This window comes from Pyxicephalus adspersus, chromosome 8 (genome assembly GCF_032062135.1).
Source record: "Pyxicephalus adspersus chromosome 8, UCB_Pads_2.0, whole genome shotgun sequence".
Classification (NCBI taxonomy): Eukaryota; Metazoa; Chordata; class Amphibia; order Anura; family Pyxicephalidae; genus Pyxicephalus; species Pyxicephalus adspersus.
The window spans coordinates 12354548-12373770 of record NC_092865.1 but is presented as its reverse complement, the minus strand read 5'-3'; the positions used below and the strand labels follow the sequence as shown (position 1 = coordinate 12373770).

At 38.2% G+C, this 19223-nt stretch overlaps 1 protein-coding gene across 1 annotated transcript in view; it reads left to right on the top strand.

Moving 5' to 3' along the window:
- LOC140337163 (vitellogenin-1-like) overlaps positions 1-19223 on the top strand; it is a 74709-nt gene that overhangs the window by 8881 nt on the left and 46605 nt on the right. The window contains exons 4-10 of the mRNA XM_072420734.1: positions 2010-2261; positions 10275-10436; positions 10575-10723; positions 12565-12718; positions 13717-13874; positions 16557-16716; positions 18342-18467. Coding sequence (XP_072276835.1) covers positions 2010-2261; positions 10275-10436; positions 10575-10723; positions 12565-12718; positions 13717-13874; positions 16557-16716; positions 18342-18467 — 1161 coding nt within the window. The remainder of the gene's footprint in view (positions 1-2009; positions 2262-10274; positions 10437-10574; positions 10724-12564; positions 12719-13716; positions 13875-16556; positions 16717-18341; positions 18468-19223) is intronic.

Here is a 19223-nt window from a genome sequence, read left to right as displayed (position 1 = left end):
AAGCTTTTATGAAAGCTTTCATTGAAAACAATGGGGGCTTTTATAAACATTTTTAGCAGGACTTTGGAATCTGGAAGCCCCCTTTAATAAGGGGACTCCCAGATCTCCACCACCCCACCCTGGGGAATGAGTACAGGGGTACATAAAACCCCTTACTCATTCTCTGAAAGGGTTAAAATATAAGTAAAAAATAGGACAAGGCTTTAATTTAAAATTATTTTATTAATGTGTGTGTTTGTGTAATTTAACTTTTTTTTTCTTTTTTTCTGTTTTTTATTATAAACTTGTTTTTTTTTTATTTTTTACAGGTTATCCTACAATGACATTATGAATCATAATGTCATTGTGGGATTTCTGGACCGTGGGAACTGTGCGGTCACAGTTAATTGAAAGCAGGTGCCTTCAATTAGCTGTAACCGCAAGCAATAGGAGGGCAATGAATGGAAATACTATGTCCATTCATACCTCTACTGCTCTGTGATAGGCTGAGAAATAGACCAATCACAGAGCAGTAGAGGTATGAATGAACATAGTAATTCCATTCAACCTCTATTGCCCTCGTATTGGCTCCAGGATCAGGGGAGCAGAGCTGTCAGCATAAAGCTCCGCTGATTGCTCTGCTCCCTGAGTTGCTGAGGAAAAGGAAATCCTGATCAGGCTTTCCCTTACCTCAGGGAAAAAATTTTTTTTTTTTTTTCCTCCCTAATTTTTGCTGTCGAATGCAGCAAAATTCGGTTCGGGTATACCCGAATTCGAACAGCCATATTCGGGTCGAATATAGGGACAACCCAAATTCGAACATCAACACTAGTCCTGACCATCATCAACAAAACCACTTTATATCACCCTCAAACAAACTCCAAACTGGCCAGGCAGAAGTAGATTCAGATAAATCTGAACTCAGCATAAAGCAACTTTCTTTTCTGTATTCGGACATTAATAAACATTGCAGTTGATTTTACCTTGTATTGAAAGATAGATGCAGTTACAGTTAGATGCATAAGAACCTCCCAGGATACACAACTTCTAATATCAATTTCTGCTCTGGTTTTTATAGCCTTGTGCTGCAGTGAAGAGTTTATAAACCTCTCTTAAATTGTGTACTGTTTTGTATTGTTGTTTGACTTAAAGCAGAACTAAAGTTCTGCTTGAACAAATCAGGATCAGGCTGGGCTTTGTTGCAGAAAGGGACAGGTGATATCCCATCTGAAAAAAAAAGTATTTTTACCTGTCTCAACACCTGGGCATGCACATCTGGCACATCCTGGCTTCCCCTGCAGACTGAATGCAAACCCAGCCCAGCCAATCACAATGTTCAAAGATCAGAATGAGGAAAAGAAGAAGAAAGTAGATGGTGGAGCCCACAACAAAGCAGGAACAGGTGAGTATAAATAGGGCTTAGTTCTTTTTTTATATTAGGTCAGACTGTGAGAAAGATTTATGAACCCTATTGCAATGGGAAATAGAGGCATTGACATATTCAACACTGTCCAGGTGTACAATATGACCCTCTTAGCATGTTAAAGAAATCACCTTAGACTAGTGTTTTTCAACCAGGGTTCCTCCAGAGATTGCTAGGGTATCCTTGATCAGAAGTAGTAAATTCCAGGTCAGTTTAGCAGACACCAATGCTCTTTTTGGCTATTTGTAAGGGTGACAATATTCCCAATAGGCAGAAGGCATTCTTCCAAATGACTACCATGTTAATATACTGTGAGCTGTGGTATAGTAATTTTAGCAGGGGTTCTATTAGACCTGAAACTTCTTTTCAAGAAGTTCCCCACTGTTAAATAGGGCACAAGCTTCCAAACACAGCATTGTATTGGATAGAAGAGAAAGTTGATTCAAGTCTATTACAATAATGGGGAACTTCTTGGAGCTTCCTGAACTGCAAATTCTCACTATGGCATCCTGCACAGCTGTTCTTTTGAATACAAACTATATACGACAAAATATCTATTTAGATTGGGCTTTAAAATAACCATTTATATTTCTTTTATATTACCCAGATTCATAACATTGAGGTGCAAGAATTTAATGGCATCTGGCCAACTAATAAATTTACAAGTTCAACGAAACTCACTAAACTACTTGAGAAACAACTTGCTGCACCAATCAAGTTCGAGTATAATCACGGTCAAGTTGGAGATCTGTACATACCAAAAGGCCTATCAGAGACTACGGTCAATCTGCTCAGAGGTATTCTGAATATTCTTCAGCTTACGATTAAAAAGACTCAGAATGCATATATTTTGCAGGAGGTAAGTGCTTACAATTTTTAATATTTTGTGGGTTTTCTTAAAACAGAATTTAAGTTCATCTGTAAAAATTTTTAATCAGGTAGGGTTTTTTTTCAGAAAGGGACTGGCAGTGTCCCTTCTGCAATAAAAATTCCTACTTGCCTGGTTGCTCACAGCCAGGGATGCCCAGGGCTGAATGAACTCCTAGGAAAGGTTCCCTGCCAATAAAGATGGCCAGAGATCACAACAAGGAAGAGAAGAGGAAAGAAGATGATGGTGTCTGTGAAAGAATGAAAACAGGTGAGTATAACAGGATTGAGTTCAGCTTTAAGGACCTTTACACTGCTCTGCACTTAGATGTAGGCAAAACACATTACAATCATTTGACCTTGGACTCGTGGACATCACAACTAGAGGTGCTGTTCAGATTCGAGACTAACATCCACCATTCAGACTGAAAAACCTTCATATTTTCTGACAATTCACCCCATAGTTAAAGTGGACATTAGGGCACAACAGGTTCACAGCTGATCTTAACCTTGCCCACGCCTTACTTCATGACTAAGGAAGATTGTAACTCAAGCAACATAAAAACAAACGTTAAAGTAACACATAAAAAGCATATAGGAAAACACATATCAGAGCATCTGAAAGTTATGCTGAAATGCATGTGCATTTTAATTTAATAACACATGTTTTTTTGAGTGCATACAGTGTAAAAGGTGGGAGGCTAATGGTAACTCTTATTTGATTAAATTTATATACTGTTAGATGAATTATTACATTTTAATAAAGTATGTTTATTGAAATAGATGCTTATTTAAAAAGATGTAAAATCTAATTACATGCTATGTCTATAAAAAAGGCTGATAGGCACAGTAGTAACTGATGCAATAATAATTTATTTTCTTTGATAAAAAAAGAAATGAACAATCTAATCCATGTTTTGTAAATGCTGTTCTGTGTTTAGTGTATAGTTATATATTTGAATGGGGACAGTTATATTTTCTCACCCTTCTGTTGGGCTATATATGGGGCCTGATTTATTAAAACTTGCCATGGCTGGAGGAGACAGACTACACTGGGGAACATTTTTTAACAAAGTTTTTGTTAACTTTAATTTTTAGTAAAGTGCAGTTAGTTTTCTTCTATCACGTCAGTTTTTTTCTCTACCACTTATATTATGGTTTGGCAAGAGCCAGGAGAGCATTTCAATGACTGTTACCTTTGTATAGGGAAAACTTCAGGATATAACAAGAAAAATAAATGTAACATAGAGTATCCTAGTCTACCATCGGCTATACGCCCAGTGGCTCATTCAGATGAAATCCCAGTGCCGGTTTTCGTTACACTACCCTCTCTTGAAGAACGTGATTATGGTGATGAACTAGGTGACAACAATGATGAAGAGTTTGAAATTGAGGAGGACTCTGTTTGTAAGGGATTTGATCAGCATGAGTTGAGTGATTTGGCACGTGATTTGAGACTATCGAAGAAGGCTTCAAAACTCCTGGCATCAAGACTGCGTGAGAAAATTTTACTTGAAAAAGGAACAAAGGTATCTTACCTTCGAACAAGAGAAATCCCATTTCTGCAGTACTTTAGAACTGACAGTGGCTTTGTGTATTGCCATAACATACCTGGTTCAATGGAGGATTTGGGAATTCCAATTTATAACTTAACTGAATGGCGACTATTCATCGATAGCTCAAAGCGCAGCTTAAAGTGTGTCCTCCTTCACAATGGCAATATATTTGGGTCAGTCCCAATTTGCCATTCAGTTTCTCTTTGTGAAGAATATGTAGACATAAAGAGAGTCATGGAGTTGTTGCAATATCACCAACACAATTGGGTCATCTGTGCTGACCCAAAAATGGTATGCTTCCTTCTTGGTCATAGAAAGAATATTATATTACCGCCTCTGCACATCTGATAAAGCAGTTCAGTAAAGCTTTGCCAACTGAAGGAGACTGTTTCAAGTACCTCATTTTGGCATTTTCCAGCCTGTCATTTGAAAAAATAAAGGCCAGTGTGTTTGATGGTCTACAGATTTGGCAGGTCATCAAGGATGAACATTTCATCGGGACAATGTCAGAAGTCGAAAAGAATGCTTGGTTATCATTCAAACCCATTGTCAAGGACTTTCTTGGAAACATATGAGCAAATATTTACACAGAAATTGTGGGGAGATACAAAATGATTGGTTACAATATGAGCATCATGGTGCATTTTCTGCATAGTCATCGTTCTCACTTCCTGGAAAACCTTGGTGCAGTCAGTGATGAGCAAGGTGAACAATTCCACCAAGATTTGAAGGTCATGGAAGGACGATATCAGGGTAGATGGGATGTACATATGATGGCTGACTATTGTTGGAGCATCCGGCGGGATTGTCCCAACACTGAACACTCCAGGAAAAGCTATAAGCGTACATTTTTACCTTAACCACTTACCCAATAATTTTCAAACGTTTACTGTAAAACAAATGTCATAGAGTAACAATAAATCCTTGTGTGAACTAAATAAATGTAAATAAACAGTACAATCATATTAATATTTCATCATTTTTTCATTGTATGTAAAATCTGTATGTTTTTTTACAAAAATAGAGGGTACTCTGTATCATAAAACTGGATGTGATAGCAAAAAACTGGGATCATTTCTGGATTCACCACCTAAAAATTAGTACAAAACAAGTGTAGGATCTAACTCAACAAAAATGCGTTCCCCAGTGCTATCATTTGAAACCTGGGTGACTCAGCAAATCTGGAATAATTTTTTAGGAATAATTTACTATTAGTTGGCAAATGTTTTTAATCCTAGACTAGATCTATTCAAGGTTTGCCGGATCACCCAGGTTCTATCTTCTGGGTAGTCTATCTTCCCCAGTCTTGGAGAGATTTAATGAAAAAGGTCCTTTGCTTTCACTGCAGTACTTACCTCTTATCCATCATTGGTCTAACCTATCCATGGTCCAGGTCCCGGTCCTCTTCCATACAGATGATGTCCTCTATCATTAAACCCACTTCATGTGAGCCCAGAGCATAATAGGCTCACCCCATAAGAAAACATAATTATGGTGCCCTGCACTTGCCATACAGTAAAGCATAGAATGTATTGGATGTCATCGGCTCTAATTTAGTAATTTAGGCTATTCATTTACGAGTTTTATCTCAATTTTTAAGCAAAGGGATAATTCACTTTGCTATTTGAACTGCCTATATTAATTTAATAAATAAAGCCCATTATGTCAGTGTAGCTTCCTGCATCACTATGGATCTCCTAGTCCCAAAGAACTGGAAATGAAAACCCTCCGGGCATGTGGGAGTAAGTATAAAAAAGTTTTCCAAAAATTCATGCCAAGGGTTAAGGGGAACAGAAAGAGAGGTATAGCAGAGAAAGAATGTGAATAAAATGTAAATCTGGAATTTATCTTTAAGGTAAATGCTGCAATTATTGTAAAACTCAATAAATATAAATGATATTTTGCTTTTTCTATGTATGTGTTTTGTCTCTTTTACCACTCACCCTCGCCCTTTCAGAATGTTCCAATAACAGAACTAAGAAAAATATTTCTAAGACATTCACCATTGAAAGCACACACGTGTGGTGATACAGGTTAACAAGGGCAGAATACAGAGGTCAGATAAAAAAAACAAAAAACATACCTATTGGTACATAGAAGGCTCCCTCTCTCTCTAAATATATATATATATATATATTAGGAAACAGAATTATTCCCAGTACAATAAGTTGTATCCTAATTTGTAAAACAAAAAAAAAAATGTGAAGATTTCAAAAAATAATACAAATTTAGGAGTGACTAGAGTGAGTGAAAGGAGAACTTTGAGATAGATCACTCAATGAAAGTTCACAAGGCCATCTATGAAATTGCGGGCTCTAGACTTTCATCCGGAAAAAAAGAAAGTATTATTGCCAAGAAGAGGGTCAGCAGAGGGTACAAGTACCCATAGAGAGAAACCTCTAAGTAAAAAAATGTTCTTTATAAAACGTGGCTTAATTTATTGAATGGCACTGTGACATGTAAGTATGATGAGATAAACATTAAGGAAACGTTATTCCAAGGAACCTCGTGTCAAGAACACGCTGCTGCTTCTGTATGTGACTTTTTATGACTTCTTTATAAAGCCATGTAGGTAATCAAAGAAGATAAAGGCAAGGCTTGGAGGCGTAACTTTGTATGGTTAAAAGTAAAGTGATTTGTCTTGCTTTAAAGGGAACTTTGGTATATATATTTGCTATATTTGAAACATTTACCTTCAAAATGTTTTAAAAGTTTTAAAGTGACTCATTGCAAACTTAAAGCTGCTATGTAGGCATTAAAATCAAAAGCTAAGCTACAGGCAGATACAAAAAAGAAAAGCATTCAGCAGGCAGGAGGAAAGGGCACCTTTTGAGCCAATCAGGTATTTTACGAGCAAATCTGTTAACAAAGAAAAGGAAAGAGAGAGCAGGTAAGATTGTAGATGCCAGTTCACTGCCCAATCAAAGCTAGAAGACCTGGAAGACCATTGCCTAAAGCGGAACTAAACTCGGTAAACTAAAAGGCACCATGCAATGTCTTTATTGTAAAAAAGTAAATTCCTGGCTCATGGTGAAGTGAAGATGAAGATTGGACCTTCCCAGGATACTGTGATGACAGGTTTTTGACCTATCCTCGATTCAGGGTGGTTGCACACAGGTAAGTCCGTACCATAATTGGCAGGTATTCTGTGAAGACTTGCGGATTATGGCAGCAGTCAGTAGCCTTCCAATGGCTGAAGAGGATTGCCCTCTTCATGGAAGTCCACCAGCAGCCTGTAAGGATGATGACGCTTTCAATGGATGCAGGGCAGTTGCAGAGTGGTAAGTATGTTCTATAATAATAATAATTCTTGTTAATTTGGCAGAAACTCACCACCCACCAACAAGTTTAGTTCTGCTTTCATTGGCAGAGTGGCAGAGAAAAGTCAGCCCAGCAGTCTTGCTGTGTATTTGGTCGGCTTGTGAAAATCCCAGGACTGGCTGGACTAAAATACAAAACCTTTTGGTGATATATGAGGCTCCCTCATTACCTAATCCACTACAAACAACCCTCAAACCTCCCCCAAATTATGACTTTCTGCAATTCATACTATTCAGAAACTAAAGCAATCTATCCCTGCTCTGCTCTTAAATGATTTTCTCAATTGGCTGCTCAGGCATAAAGTGTTTGATTAGGGGAATTAGGATAAAAAAGTGCCACGTTGGAGCTTCAGTTGGAGTTTTTACAGCTGGAGTTTCATACAACCACTTCTCAGCCTAGGTACAGACATTTAGCTGAAGCTAAAGAGCTGCTTTTGAATGTTGAAGGCTGCAACAATATAATGATATGGGTAAAATATATTTTGTACACTTGAAAAGTTTACTTTTTAGAATAGAATATAAGAATTTGGAAAGCTTTTACACTGACACTGAGCATTAGGACAAATGTTGTACCACAGATTGACTTATTAGTAAGCAGTCCAGAACTTGCAATCCATTCTGCATTCACTCTGCCAATTCAGAGGAACTCAAAATTCCACACGGTGTGCGTGTGTGACCTTAGTTGTCCCATCCTTTATTCCTGGGGGAAGGTCCAGACTTGACTGCCCCATTGAAATCATTCTTGCCTGTGGCTGAAGCTACTAGACCCGAGGCTCAACATTCTGTCTCTGTGCAGATGAATGATCTATGGGATCTTATTCTTTTATGAACAATATAAGAAGTTTCTGCAAATTGGCGATGGTCAGCTCAGGAGAGGATACTGAAGTTTTTAAAGATTTTTAACTACATATTTTCTGGGGTTGACAGTAAAATATCATCACAGCTCTTCTTTAAATGTGTAACCCACATCATATATTCAACTTAAAATAATAGCTAATATATCATAAAGAAGTATTTCAAGGCACAACTTTATTTTAGTTTTGGAGACTCTTTGCCAGGTATTAAATGCTGATTGAGTCTTGGTGGGGAAGATTCACCATATTTTTGTGACTAGAGCAAGAAGTGAGGGGGAAACTACAAAAAGTGTTGGGAGCAAGTGTCTAAGAAGGGAATTCTTTTGTCTTACCCTATCCCATTCCAAAACCCCTTGGGTCCCACCTTGAACAACCCCAAGCATACCCTTCAAACCCTATATACTACATATTATCTTCAACGCAACAAAACCTCACCACATACACTGCTGTGAACAATACTTAGGGCAAAAAATTTGCATTTTATGCACCTAATTAAAGAGGACCAAAATCATTTTTTTTAGCACACAAGATGGTGTGGGGGTCAATGGCAACAAAACAGAAGCTGCATGTGCAATGGAACCCCCAATTCCCAGGCACAGGTGACAAATACAGCTCTGTATGAAGGACTTACCTGTACATAGGCAAAGGAGAACACCTCAGGTTATACATGGAAAGACTGGTCTGAAGGGCAATGGCCCCTTTAGCCAAAACCAAAATATGTTGGGTTAGCTAGCCTATTTGTAGATAAGTCATCATTCAGACATCAGCATGACCTGTGGTCAGTAAATGCTGGTGGCCCTTACATTATATTATATACCTTCTGTATCTGGTTCTGATCAGATTTGGGATTACAGAAGTTGATAGAAGGAGGTCTTAGGGCATTAAAAATTCTTTATGGCTTTGAGAGCTTACATGACTTAAAGCACAAGTAAACTGTGAAAAAAACTCACTAACCTTTACCTTCAAAAATCCATCGATCCCTTCAGGGATTTCCTGGATCGAGTCCTACGTCGTCCTGGTATCCTCCTTTATCATGCCAAGGGGAAAGCGTCAGGCGCCACCATCTTCTTTGTTCTTCTTCCTACGTCATTCCATCCCGCACTGTGCATGCATGAGATCAGCATTTTTTATCCCATTAAAGAAAAAGCTCCCTCTTCGCATGCCCGGTCTCAGGGCAACAACAAGGAGAAGCCAGAAGCCTCCCGGCATTCATGACATATTTGAGATCCCCTCCCATTATGATGGAGGGGCTTGACTTTTTTTGGGGGGGAGAAGATTTAAACTCTTTTTTTTTTTTAAAAAGTGTTTTAAACCTCCTCCCCCCCAAAAAACAAGGCAATTTTTACCCTATATAAAAGGGCTGTCTACCCTTTTATGTTAGGTAAACATATTAGTTTAAGTCCACTTTAATGCAAAGAGGCCTTTGGGAGCTATTTCTACCTCTTCCCCAGGCCATAGGTTCCCAGCCATCCACTAAACCCATATATGCTTGCAAATTATTATTAAATTACAAAAACATGAAGATAAATTAGTTAGCTTCCCCTCAAAATTGACCATAAACTGTTCTAAATGCATATGACTATAGTAGGGACATTAGATTATGAGGACAGCTAGTGACAGACTATGGACTTTGCAAAGCGCTGCACAATATGTCAGCACTATATAAATATTGTGTAATAATAGAAATATTTAAATAGGGCCTACATCCAAATGGGGATTTACACAAGAAAAAAAGAAGCTCATGTTGCAATAATCACTTACAACCCAGGGCTTTCTTTTTCAAGGTGGGCAAGGTGCCCTCAGTTTGTTGGCCGATATTATACAAACTTTTTCATCTGAGCCCAAATTGCCCAGGATATGTCTTTATCATTGATTGGACAGTCAAAGGAGAATCCATGTGATTAGCTAATCTCTCAATCATTTTGATGTTTTCTCCTATTAGAATAAATCTTTTCAGCACATGATCTGTGGGACTCCTGTTGCTTTTTCTTCATCTCAGACACTATCCTAGATGAACAGGGAATGGAAGAGGCCAACACCAAGTCAAAATCAGAGACTTATACTGCCTACAGTAATAATAATAATAATAATAATAATAATATTAATATTAATAATAGATGATAATGATTTAGGCTGCATTAAAGTGTGTCTAATAGAATTCAGCTTTAACATTGGATGATGGTATTGATTTATCATGAGTGAGTTGGACTATTTGAACAGCACTTTTGTATGAATAATGACCATGATCATTATAATGTCTTCTTTACTTTGATAGAATGGAATTGGAGGATTTTGCCAAGCCAGCTATGTAACTCAGGAAAAGCCAAAAGAAAAGCAACTGGTCATTACCAAATCTGTAAACCTAAATAACTGCCAACAACGTCAAAGGATGGTTAACGGAAATGCCTACTTCCACACATGCCCATCCTGCAAACAGGTACACCACCACCCTTTAATTTAATTATTTCTACCTTTTTGCCGGTAAAGTTTCTTTGTCCCCTCTTTTAGAGTACAGTTTTTATTCACTGTTTTTATGAAAAAACATACTTATTTGTTGATGGTCTGTTTTCTTGAGAGAAACAAAAATTCCCGAGCAGCTGCGACCTACAACTATGACGTGAAAGCAACAAATACAGGTGGTCGTCTCTTGAGGGCAGAAGTGCGAGAAGTTCACCAGTTCACGCCATTCAATGAAATCAATGGAGCCGTGGTGGTGGAAGCAAGGTACATTTCTACATCTTTTCATTAGAAAAGTAGAGATGTGTAACGTTAAAGTCCTGCCCAGAGGTCAAGCTCTAATGGTTTTATTCAACAGGGCTTTGTAAGGTTCATTAGCCATGGGTACAATGCAGTAACCAATAGCAGCTAAATAGAATTTGTCCTTATACTGAGTTTGCTACAGTACACTGAGATCTAATTAGTGGCTGCCCTTTGAACTTCATTGTTGAAGACGCTTATAGATACCGAAGTGATGCCTCTTCATTGTTGGATAGAAACACATTGAATACAAGCCTCACCAAAGAACAGGTGTCTGAAAAGCTTTAGAAAAGTCGATCTGGCTATGAAAGAGAGTGCTATTTGTCCCAAAAATGGCCTAATTAAGCCTTATTATGCTTCTGTTGTGATTATTCTTTATAAGTGGACACTGCATTTGCAGGGTGTCACTCAATCCTTGAGGGAGGAGAGTTTGTTGGACTGCAGGAAGTGAGTGGTGCCAATCTTATATGTTCCAAAACTTGAGTTGTAGTGGGGTAGTAGTAGTGGGGTTTCTCCATGAAATTGCTGAAGCCTACTCTCAGACTGCAATGCTCTATGTTGGCAGAGCTAAGTAGCAACCACTCCCTCTAGACCTTATTTTTTTCCTCCCATAGACTTTTATTGGCAGGTAAGATTTGACTAATTTGGTGCCCATCAAATAGTGCCTATTAAACCACACATACATACTTAGAAACAACTGCGACTACAGGGAATGAAGGGAAAGTAAGACTATAAATATAAAGGTTGTGGCAAAATTTTACTGACTTCATAAATATTTCATTAACATAAACTGGGCTTAACCTAGTTTCTGGGCTAACCTAACACTCGAAATTAACACTTGCCAAGTTTAACCACTAGTTGTCCTTAGTCTGATGGCTTAGGTCATCCCAGACCTGACACACTGGTCTCTGTGACTCGCCAGTGAAAGGAGTAGCAGGACAATGACCAGCTCACCTGTCTGTCACTCCATTCTCCTCCTATAGATATGCTTATTTTGTCAAATAAACAGATTGGTCTATTGTACTGCTTTCTTTTCCTCCTATACCCTATCTATGTAGGACACAAGATGCTAATACCAGGTCCAATGGAGATACTTATATTGCATTTACCAAAATACAGCATTAGCCCTCTTAGCTTTGAGCCTATCCTTCCCGAATTTGTTTATCCAACCTTTAGCTTGATAAGCTAGGAATTCAGTAGTGTAATTCCTACAAAATGGAAGAATCATCCATTTGAGTTACTAAATATTGATTACTGAAACTGTTTTTTTTTGGTCATTTGACTGGCACAGGATACGCTATGTCAAAGCAGGGGTAAGCAAAGGGAGGTGCAAAGTGTGCCACGGGGGCAACGACTAGGGGAACAGTTCACTGGGGGAACCCAAGATATTTCTACACAGGAGCCTAGTGCGGGTTACGTCTGCAGCCAAGAGAAGTATTTTCTATGTAAAATGGTATTTCATATCAAAATATATCCACATCAGCAAATCTTTTAACATATATTTTCAGTTAACAGACTCCTTTTTACCATGTTTAGATGTCTGCAACACAATTCAAAGATATGTACGGTGAACAGGCTGCTTAGTGCATTGCACACATCTGTTCCAGTTGAATAACTTGTGGCCTAGATAAAATTGCAGAAAAAATCTGAAAACCTATTTTAGCAGCTCCCATTTGAATAGAAAATATAGAGTGTATAACCAAGGAAAAAAACCCTCCACTGTGCAGCAAGAGAAGCTTGTTTTATTCAAGGTGTACATATTCCCCTCTAATACTGCACGAGATTCATATCATTGTTACCGTTCACAGGCAGAGACTTGTATTAGCTGCAGTTCAAGAGCAGATTCATTCGACCCCGGAGAATAATGACTATATTACCAAAGAGTCGCTACGGTATCACTTTGAGAAGAAACTGATTCAAACTCCTATTCAGTTGTTAAGAACAAAAAATGCAGAGAACCAGGTACGCGATGGCTAAGAATATCCTGTCGGCTTTTTGTATTCCAGTTTGCTATGCATTTTGAAGATGTAGGGGGAAAAAATTATAATTGGTGTCTGCGCAAAGTTTCTTCTTGGCGTGCCAAGCAGGCCCAAGATTTTACGCATTTCTGCTCTAAGATACAAGTAATTGTATAAAATAGTTCAAGATTAAAAGAGAACTCTGTTAGGTACTGTTTGTGGGAATCATATTTAAAATTACTAAAATATAAATAATGTAACTACAATCCTTTTCTTTGGAAATCCAAAGTTAAGTTTTGGCTAGGACTTAGCTGCACATGTATTGACTTAAGTAAAAGTCAAGGTAAAGTAGGTTAGTCCATAAACATGACACCCATACTACATGGAAAACCTTACAATGCTATCTAGAGCAATGTTTCTTAACCAGGGTTCCTCCAGAGTTTGCAATGAGCAGTTTGTGGCTCTCGTCAGTTTAATAGATACCAATGATCTTTTGATCTGTAATTCTTACCAATGGCCAGTAATGTAGGAGGCATTCTTCCTATGGATCACCATACGAATGTACTGTGAACTGTGGAAATAGTAATTACAAAAATAGTGTTCTCTGAAGACTTGAAATTATTTCAACAGGTTCCCCCATGTAAAAAGTCAAGAAACACTGGTCTTGGCAACTATGCAAAAAATGTGCATTCAATACAGTTCCTCCGCTTCAGTTTTGCAGTCATTTATTGTTTCCCTTAAGGGCTGCCATTTAGTCCGCTATCTGCAAAGCCAGCAGAAGAGTATTTAGCTGGAGGGTGGGTGTGAAACATACCCAGAAGAGATTCCACTATCCCATATAGGAACATATGTCCCACTGTACGGTATAATGTATGTGTGCAGAGGATGGCAGTGCCAATCCAATTTTAGCAGCAGTGTTGCTCAATTTGTACTCATACACTATTTGCATGGAGTTTGTATGTTCTCCCTAATGCGGTTTCTTTGCTTATACCAATTCTGCAGGTTAGTACTCTCCTGCAACATTTGGTGAATAATAACATGGGATCACTTTCAAAGGTCTCTCCAATGAAGTTTATGCAGTTGGTACAACATTTACGTATGTTAAGCTTGGAAGAACTTGAAGCCATATGGAAGCAGTTTTCACACAGGCAACATTACAGGTATAGTGATCATGACTGTATTGAAATTTACCTATTCCCCTTCTTCAGACTTGTTACCTCAAAAACACAACAACCCTTATAATGCTAGCTTAAACCAAAAATGTATATGTGCAACTTCTGGTCTGAGAGGTGTATTATATGGTCAACCAATGGTTGAAGATTCTGGACCAGGAAAAGACTGGAAAGATGGTAGTGGTGGCGACCTTGTATCACTGGAGGTGAGAACACACATTGCACATTATATTATTACCTTCATATAGTATTATAATATTATTATTATAATATTAATAATATTATCCTATTATCTTCAGACCCCAGTTTAGGACAGTTCAACTTTAAGGCTGACCTTCAGCCTTAGCTTTGATTTTGCAGGGTTGCAGAGGATCCTCTCTAGTACTAAAAATTGCTTACTTTGATTTTACTTCAATCTATGATCCTCACAGTCTTAGTTTTTCCAACCACGGAGACTCAGAATCCCAAATAAAATGTGTAGTTTTAATGTGTACCAGTGAGACAATGACAATGCTGAGGAGCCCTGGTGCCCAGATTTTTGTCTTAACCGCCACACACATTTATTTTGTACTTATGGGTGCAGACCTTAGGCTCGGGTAGTCAGTAGTGGCAGAACTGAATTGACAGTGCAAAGGCAGTGATCTCTATCCCTGGTCTCCTATACCGTAACCTTAATCTCTAACAGTTTCCTGCAGCACTTTCTTAGCCTTCAAATACAACTGTAATGTCACCATTTTTTGACAATCCTCTGTAGCTGTACATATACTGAACATTTTGAGTGCCCTCCTGCAGACTTTAGGGGCTGCAACAGAGGCTCCTATATGTAGTAGAGTGTTTGATAGCAGAAGGAAGCCACTAATATTTCCTTGCTATCTTCTGATTATCTGATTACCTTGGGTAATGCAGTCTCTTGTATAGTTACACATTCCTTGCGATTTTAAGAGTTTATGTCATCCATTCCCACTCAGGATTCTGTGGAACCCAAGGCTTTTGCCACAGGTTGTTGGAGATTCCTCAAACTCTGGCTGGTTGAGCTCCCATTTGGGACCAACACCACTTGGTAGAGGCAAATAAATGACTGTAGGGGCACATTCTTTCCACTGGCCACCAATTTAAAGTTGTTTTCCCACTTCCTTCCCGAAAATTGAAAATTATTTTAAGATTTCCCAACAAGTAAAAAGGCTGAGAAAGACTACGTTTTACAATGATTGATAAAATGACCTTGACCTTTGACCTCTTCTAGACTCTAAAAGATGCTCCGTAATGGGAAACATATGGGGGCTTTCTTTAAAAATGCATTACAACTGCTAGTTTTCTGGTTGTATCTGCTTCCAAACTTTTAAGTCACAGCCCCTGAACAAGCAAATGAGTGTTTTAGAATGGAGGTGAGTTCCTTGTCTCTCTACATGTTCTGGGTCAAGGACTTACAAAGCTTAGAAAGTCAAAACCTCATAGTAACAGTAAAGGAATTATCATGCTCAAAAGAGGTCAGCAATGGAAACCCCCACACTTTAAAGTAAACCTGTCATTGGGCATGCGGAGAGACTGCCATTGCCGATCTCCTAAAATAGTGGTTGGCTTTCTGATATCAATACCAAGATGTGTGCAGAATGTCCTCAGCAATCGTGAACTGCATGCTAGTTGTGGGTCTGTGACTCAGAATGCATTGATCCGGTGGCACAACCATTGCTTTAACTGAACAAGTGTAAACATTCTGAGCAAGCAGACTGAATGTTTTCTTGTAATTTTGTTCAGAATTGAAAAATGCCTCTCCTGTTGTAATTGTATGTTAAAAAATTGACTTTTTTTGTAATTCCATTCAATGAAATGTATAGACCTCCATAAACCAAAATTTCATTACAAATCACCAAGAACCTGCACTGTGCATTTTACACTTATTTACCTTGTGTTCCCCTGTGGCTCTGTTCTCTGACAAATAGAAGCGCCATATACCCTCTAAATCCTTGACCATCAAAGTCTACACAGAACTGAGGTCTCTCTCTGTGTCATCATGGGATAATGTTGTTACCAGAGAAGCCAATTCCAAAGCACCAACACTGTCACAGGGATCACTGGTGTTTTTTTTTTTTTTTTTGAAGATTTAGGGGGCAATGGTTTTTAAATGGCGCCACCAGTCAAGGAATACATAGGGTCATTTCAGACTTGCAGTTCAGCAAAACATTGCTCAACTGAATGTCCTATGGTTGGAACTATTTTCAGCATGAGTTTGCAAACAACTGAGGTGCATTGCGGAGCAGTTCCTAGAAGGGACAAGTCACTGTGGTTGACAGCGTATTAGTTGAAGGGGGGGGGGTCTTGGAGCGGCTGTTTCACATCTTAAAGAGGCCTAAAGGGACTAGTGAAGCTGTTGAAAATAACTGCATCCTTAAATTTCCCAAAAAACGTCCTAATTTCATCTTTTCCATTGGCGTCAATGCATTTCATCAAAATAAATGTTTCAGAAAAGTAAAAACTCTTATGCCTAATATATATATTCCTACCTCCTCCTCTGGTGTATTAACAGTATATATTGTAAAATAATACATTAACGCATTTTAAGCTTTTTAATATTAATATTTTAAATACATATATTTATGTGCATATATATATATATATATATATATATATATATATAAATAATTTTATTCTCTATATACATTTATTTTTCAGGCGCTGGATATTAGATGCTATTCCAGCCGTTGGAACCCATTTCTCACTAAGGTTTCTAAAACTGAAACTGAAGGAACTGTCAGAGTTTGAGGCAGCACAAGTTGTTCCGCTGGCCTTACATTTAATTAAAGCGGATGGCGAAGCAATAGTCGAAGCTAAGGTACGTCTAGTCTGAGTGTTATTAAAATACTTCACACAGGCCAATGCATCCTGTTCACGCATGTCACACTACCGTACATTGCAGTCATCACTATTTCTGCTAATATTCCTTTGTTTTTGATTTAAAGTGGACTTATTATTAAAATTCACACTTCATATGAATTATTAGTGAGTATGTCAGCTATATCACATCACAGCTATTTAGAGTAAAACTGGTGTTCTATTATGACATAAGTATATTTTGCTAATTTGTGTGACTTGAAGGTAAAATGAAAAATCCCATGGTCTCTGACTACAAGGGGAATTAAATGACCCCTAATAATCCAGCTAAAGTTTTAAAGTTAAGATCCATTCTTGGTTCAGGTTCTGAATAATTCCAAGCATTGCTGTTTTGCTACAGCTAATGTCTAATGGAACACTTAAATGATTTTCCCAGGGATCTTTTAAAATGAATAGGTGAAAGAGCCAAATATGTTACAATATTAGAGTCTATGAAGAGCTAATAGCCAACACTTTTCAGAAGTTTTGCATAAATTATCCTTTTCATATCAGAGTTTATTGTGCAGAAGGAATCTGGGCAACCAAACTGAACATTGTTAGACAAACTAACCTAATGAACATCTAACTATAGCTTCCCAAGAAATAAATCCCAGTGTTAACCCAGATTCTTTCTGCACAATAACCCTGAGCCTTGATTAAGTAAGATGTGTATCTCGAAAATGTGTTGGCTATGTTTTTGTAACTATGTATTTTTTTACTGTGACAAACACAAGATAAAATCCGACTAATCCCTATGGCTTGCTACTCTCATCTTTTTACTCTAAATATACTTGTGTCAAATTTTGACAAAATGAACAAAACCAAGGTGACCAAATATAAGTCACCAATGAGCAAGCCTGACCATTCAATTATATAAGTTTAAATTGTATCTTTTTAATCCCAAAACATCAAAGAGTGTTCTTCCCTTTTAATCTAGTGCTGTCTGCATAGTAACATCTCATAGAGTTGAATTACCCATACGTTGACCATTGGAGGTTCTATTCATTTCTATGTATAATTACTGCTCAGAAAGCAGCAACAGCAAAGTAATTTTTGAAAGGAAGATATAAACTCCATAGGAGGCTGAGAGAAGTAAGTAAGCAAATTAATTGAGTTTTAGGTCAACTATAGGTCATTGGCGGACGTAGCCACATTAGTGGGCCCCTGTGCAGAACTCGCTTGTAGCCCATTAATAGTAAACTTTTACTGGCCCTTCATTGGACTCTTGTTACTTTAAAAATAATAGTCCCTTGGTGCTAGAAGACATTCCAGCCCCAGCAGCCTTTGTAAGACAGATAAAACAATATAATGTATGTCCCGTGATTGCTGTGTCAAGGGACCTTATTTTTTAAGCAGCAGAGGGCCACTGGAGAATTCTTTGATCCTCTGGCATGCAACTTCAGGCCTGGCTGTTGGAACCCCTGTTGGTTAAGTCCTATGTCCGCTCCTGCCCAAAGTTAACCTAAAGGTGTAAATTGCTTTTGGTAATACCATGTTGGTTAGGTAACAATACAGAATATTGTACTAAACCAATAACAGGAATTTTAATTTTGGTTGATAGAAAACATGTTTATTTTCTTCCCACAGGCCTTGCTTGAAGCTGTTAACTCCCACAGTGGCTCTCTATTGCGGAAAGCAAGCTATCTAGCCTATGGATCACTGGTCAACAAATTCTGCAATGAAACAGATTATTGTTCAGAAGAAGCCCTGCAGGTAATCACCAAAATTGCCACTGGTAATAAATGGTCATATATCCTTAACATAATCTAAAGCCATGTAAGCTACCAGTATGTTTTTGGAATGTGGCTAACTCACACAAACATGCAGATTTGCAGTCTGGAAACTAAGGCAGATGTTCAAAAGTCTGTGACTTTTTCTCTTTTAAAAAAAACTGTTAGGACCCGTTCATAAACTGCACAGTTTCTTGGCACACAGCAAACTGTTACTGTGCAGTTGGGAGCTGCAAACCTCAGCACATTTGCACACAGCTGCAGCCATGGTTAATATTATTATTACTTGTATTTATATAGCGCTGACATATTATGCAGCGCTTCACAAAAACCACAGTTATATCACTAGCTGTCCCTTATAGACTCACGATCTAATGTCCCACCATAGCCAATTGGTATTACCACATTCTAAGGTCATTTTGGGGGGAGGCCATATAATCTATCTGAATGTTTTTGGAATGTGGGAGGAAACCAAAGTACCTGGGGGAAACCCACGCAGACACGAAGAAAAAATGTAAACTGCACGCAGATAGTGCCCTGGCTGAGATTTGAACCTAGGACCTAGGGCTGCAAGGGCCAGAATGCCAACCTCTGAGCCACAGTGGTTCTTTTAAAAGCAAGCATTTGGCCAAAAGCATCATGTTCCACCATAGCCAGACACAAAAAAATGGTTTCCAAGGGATGGGACTGCAGTTGAGCCCATATTAGAACGCTGTGGCTCACTATAGGTCCAAAATGG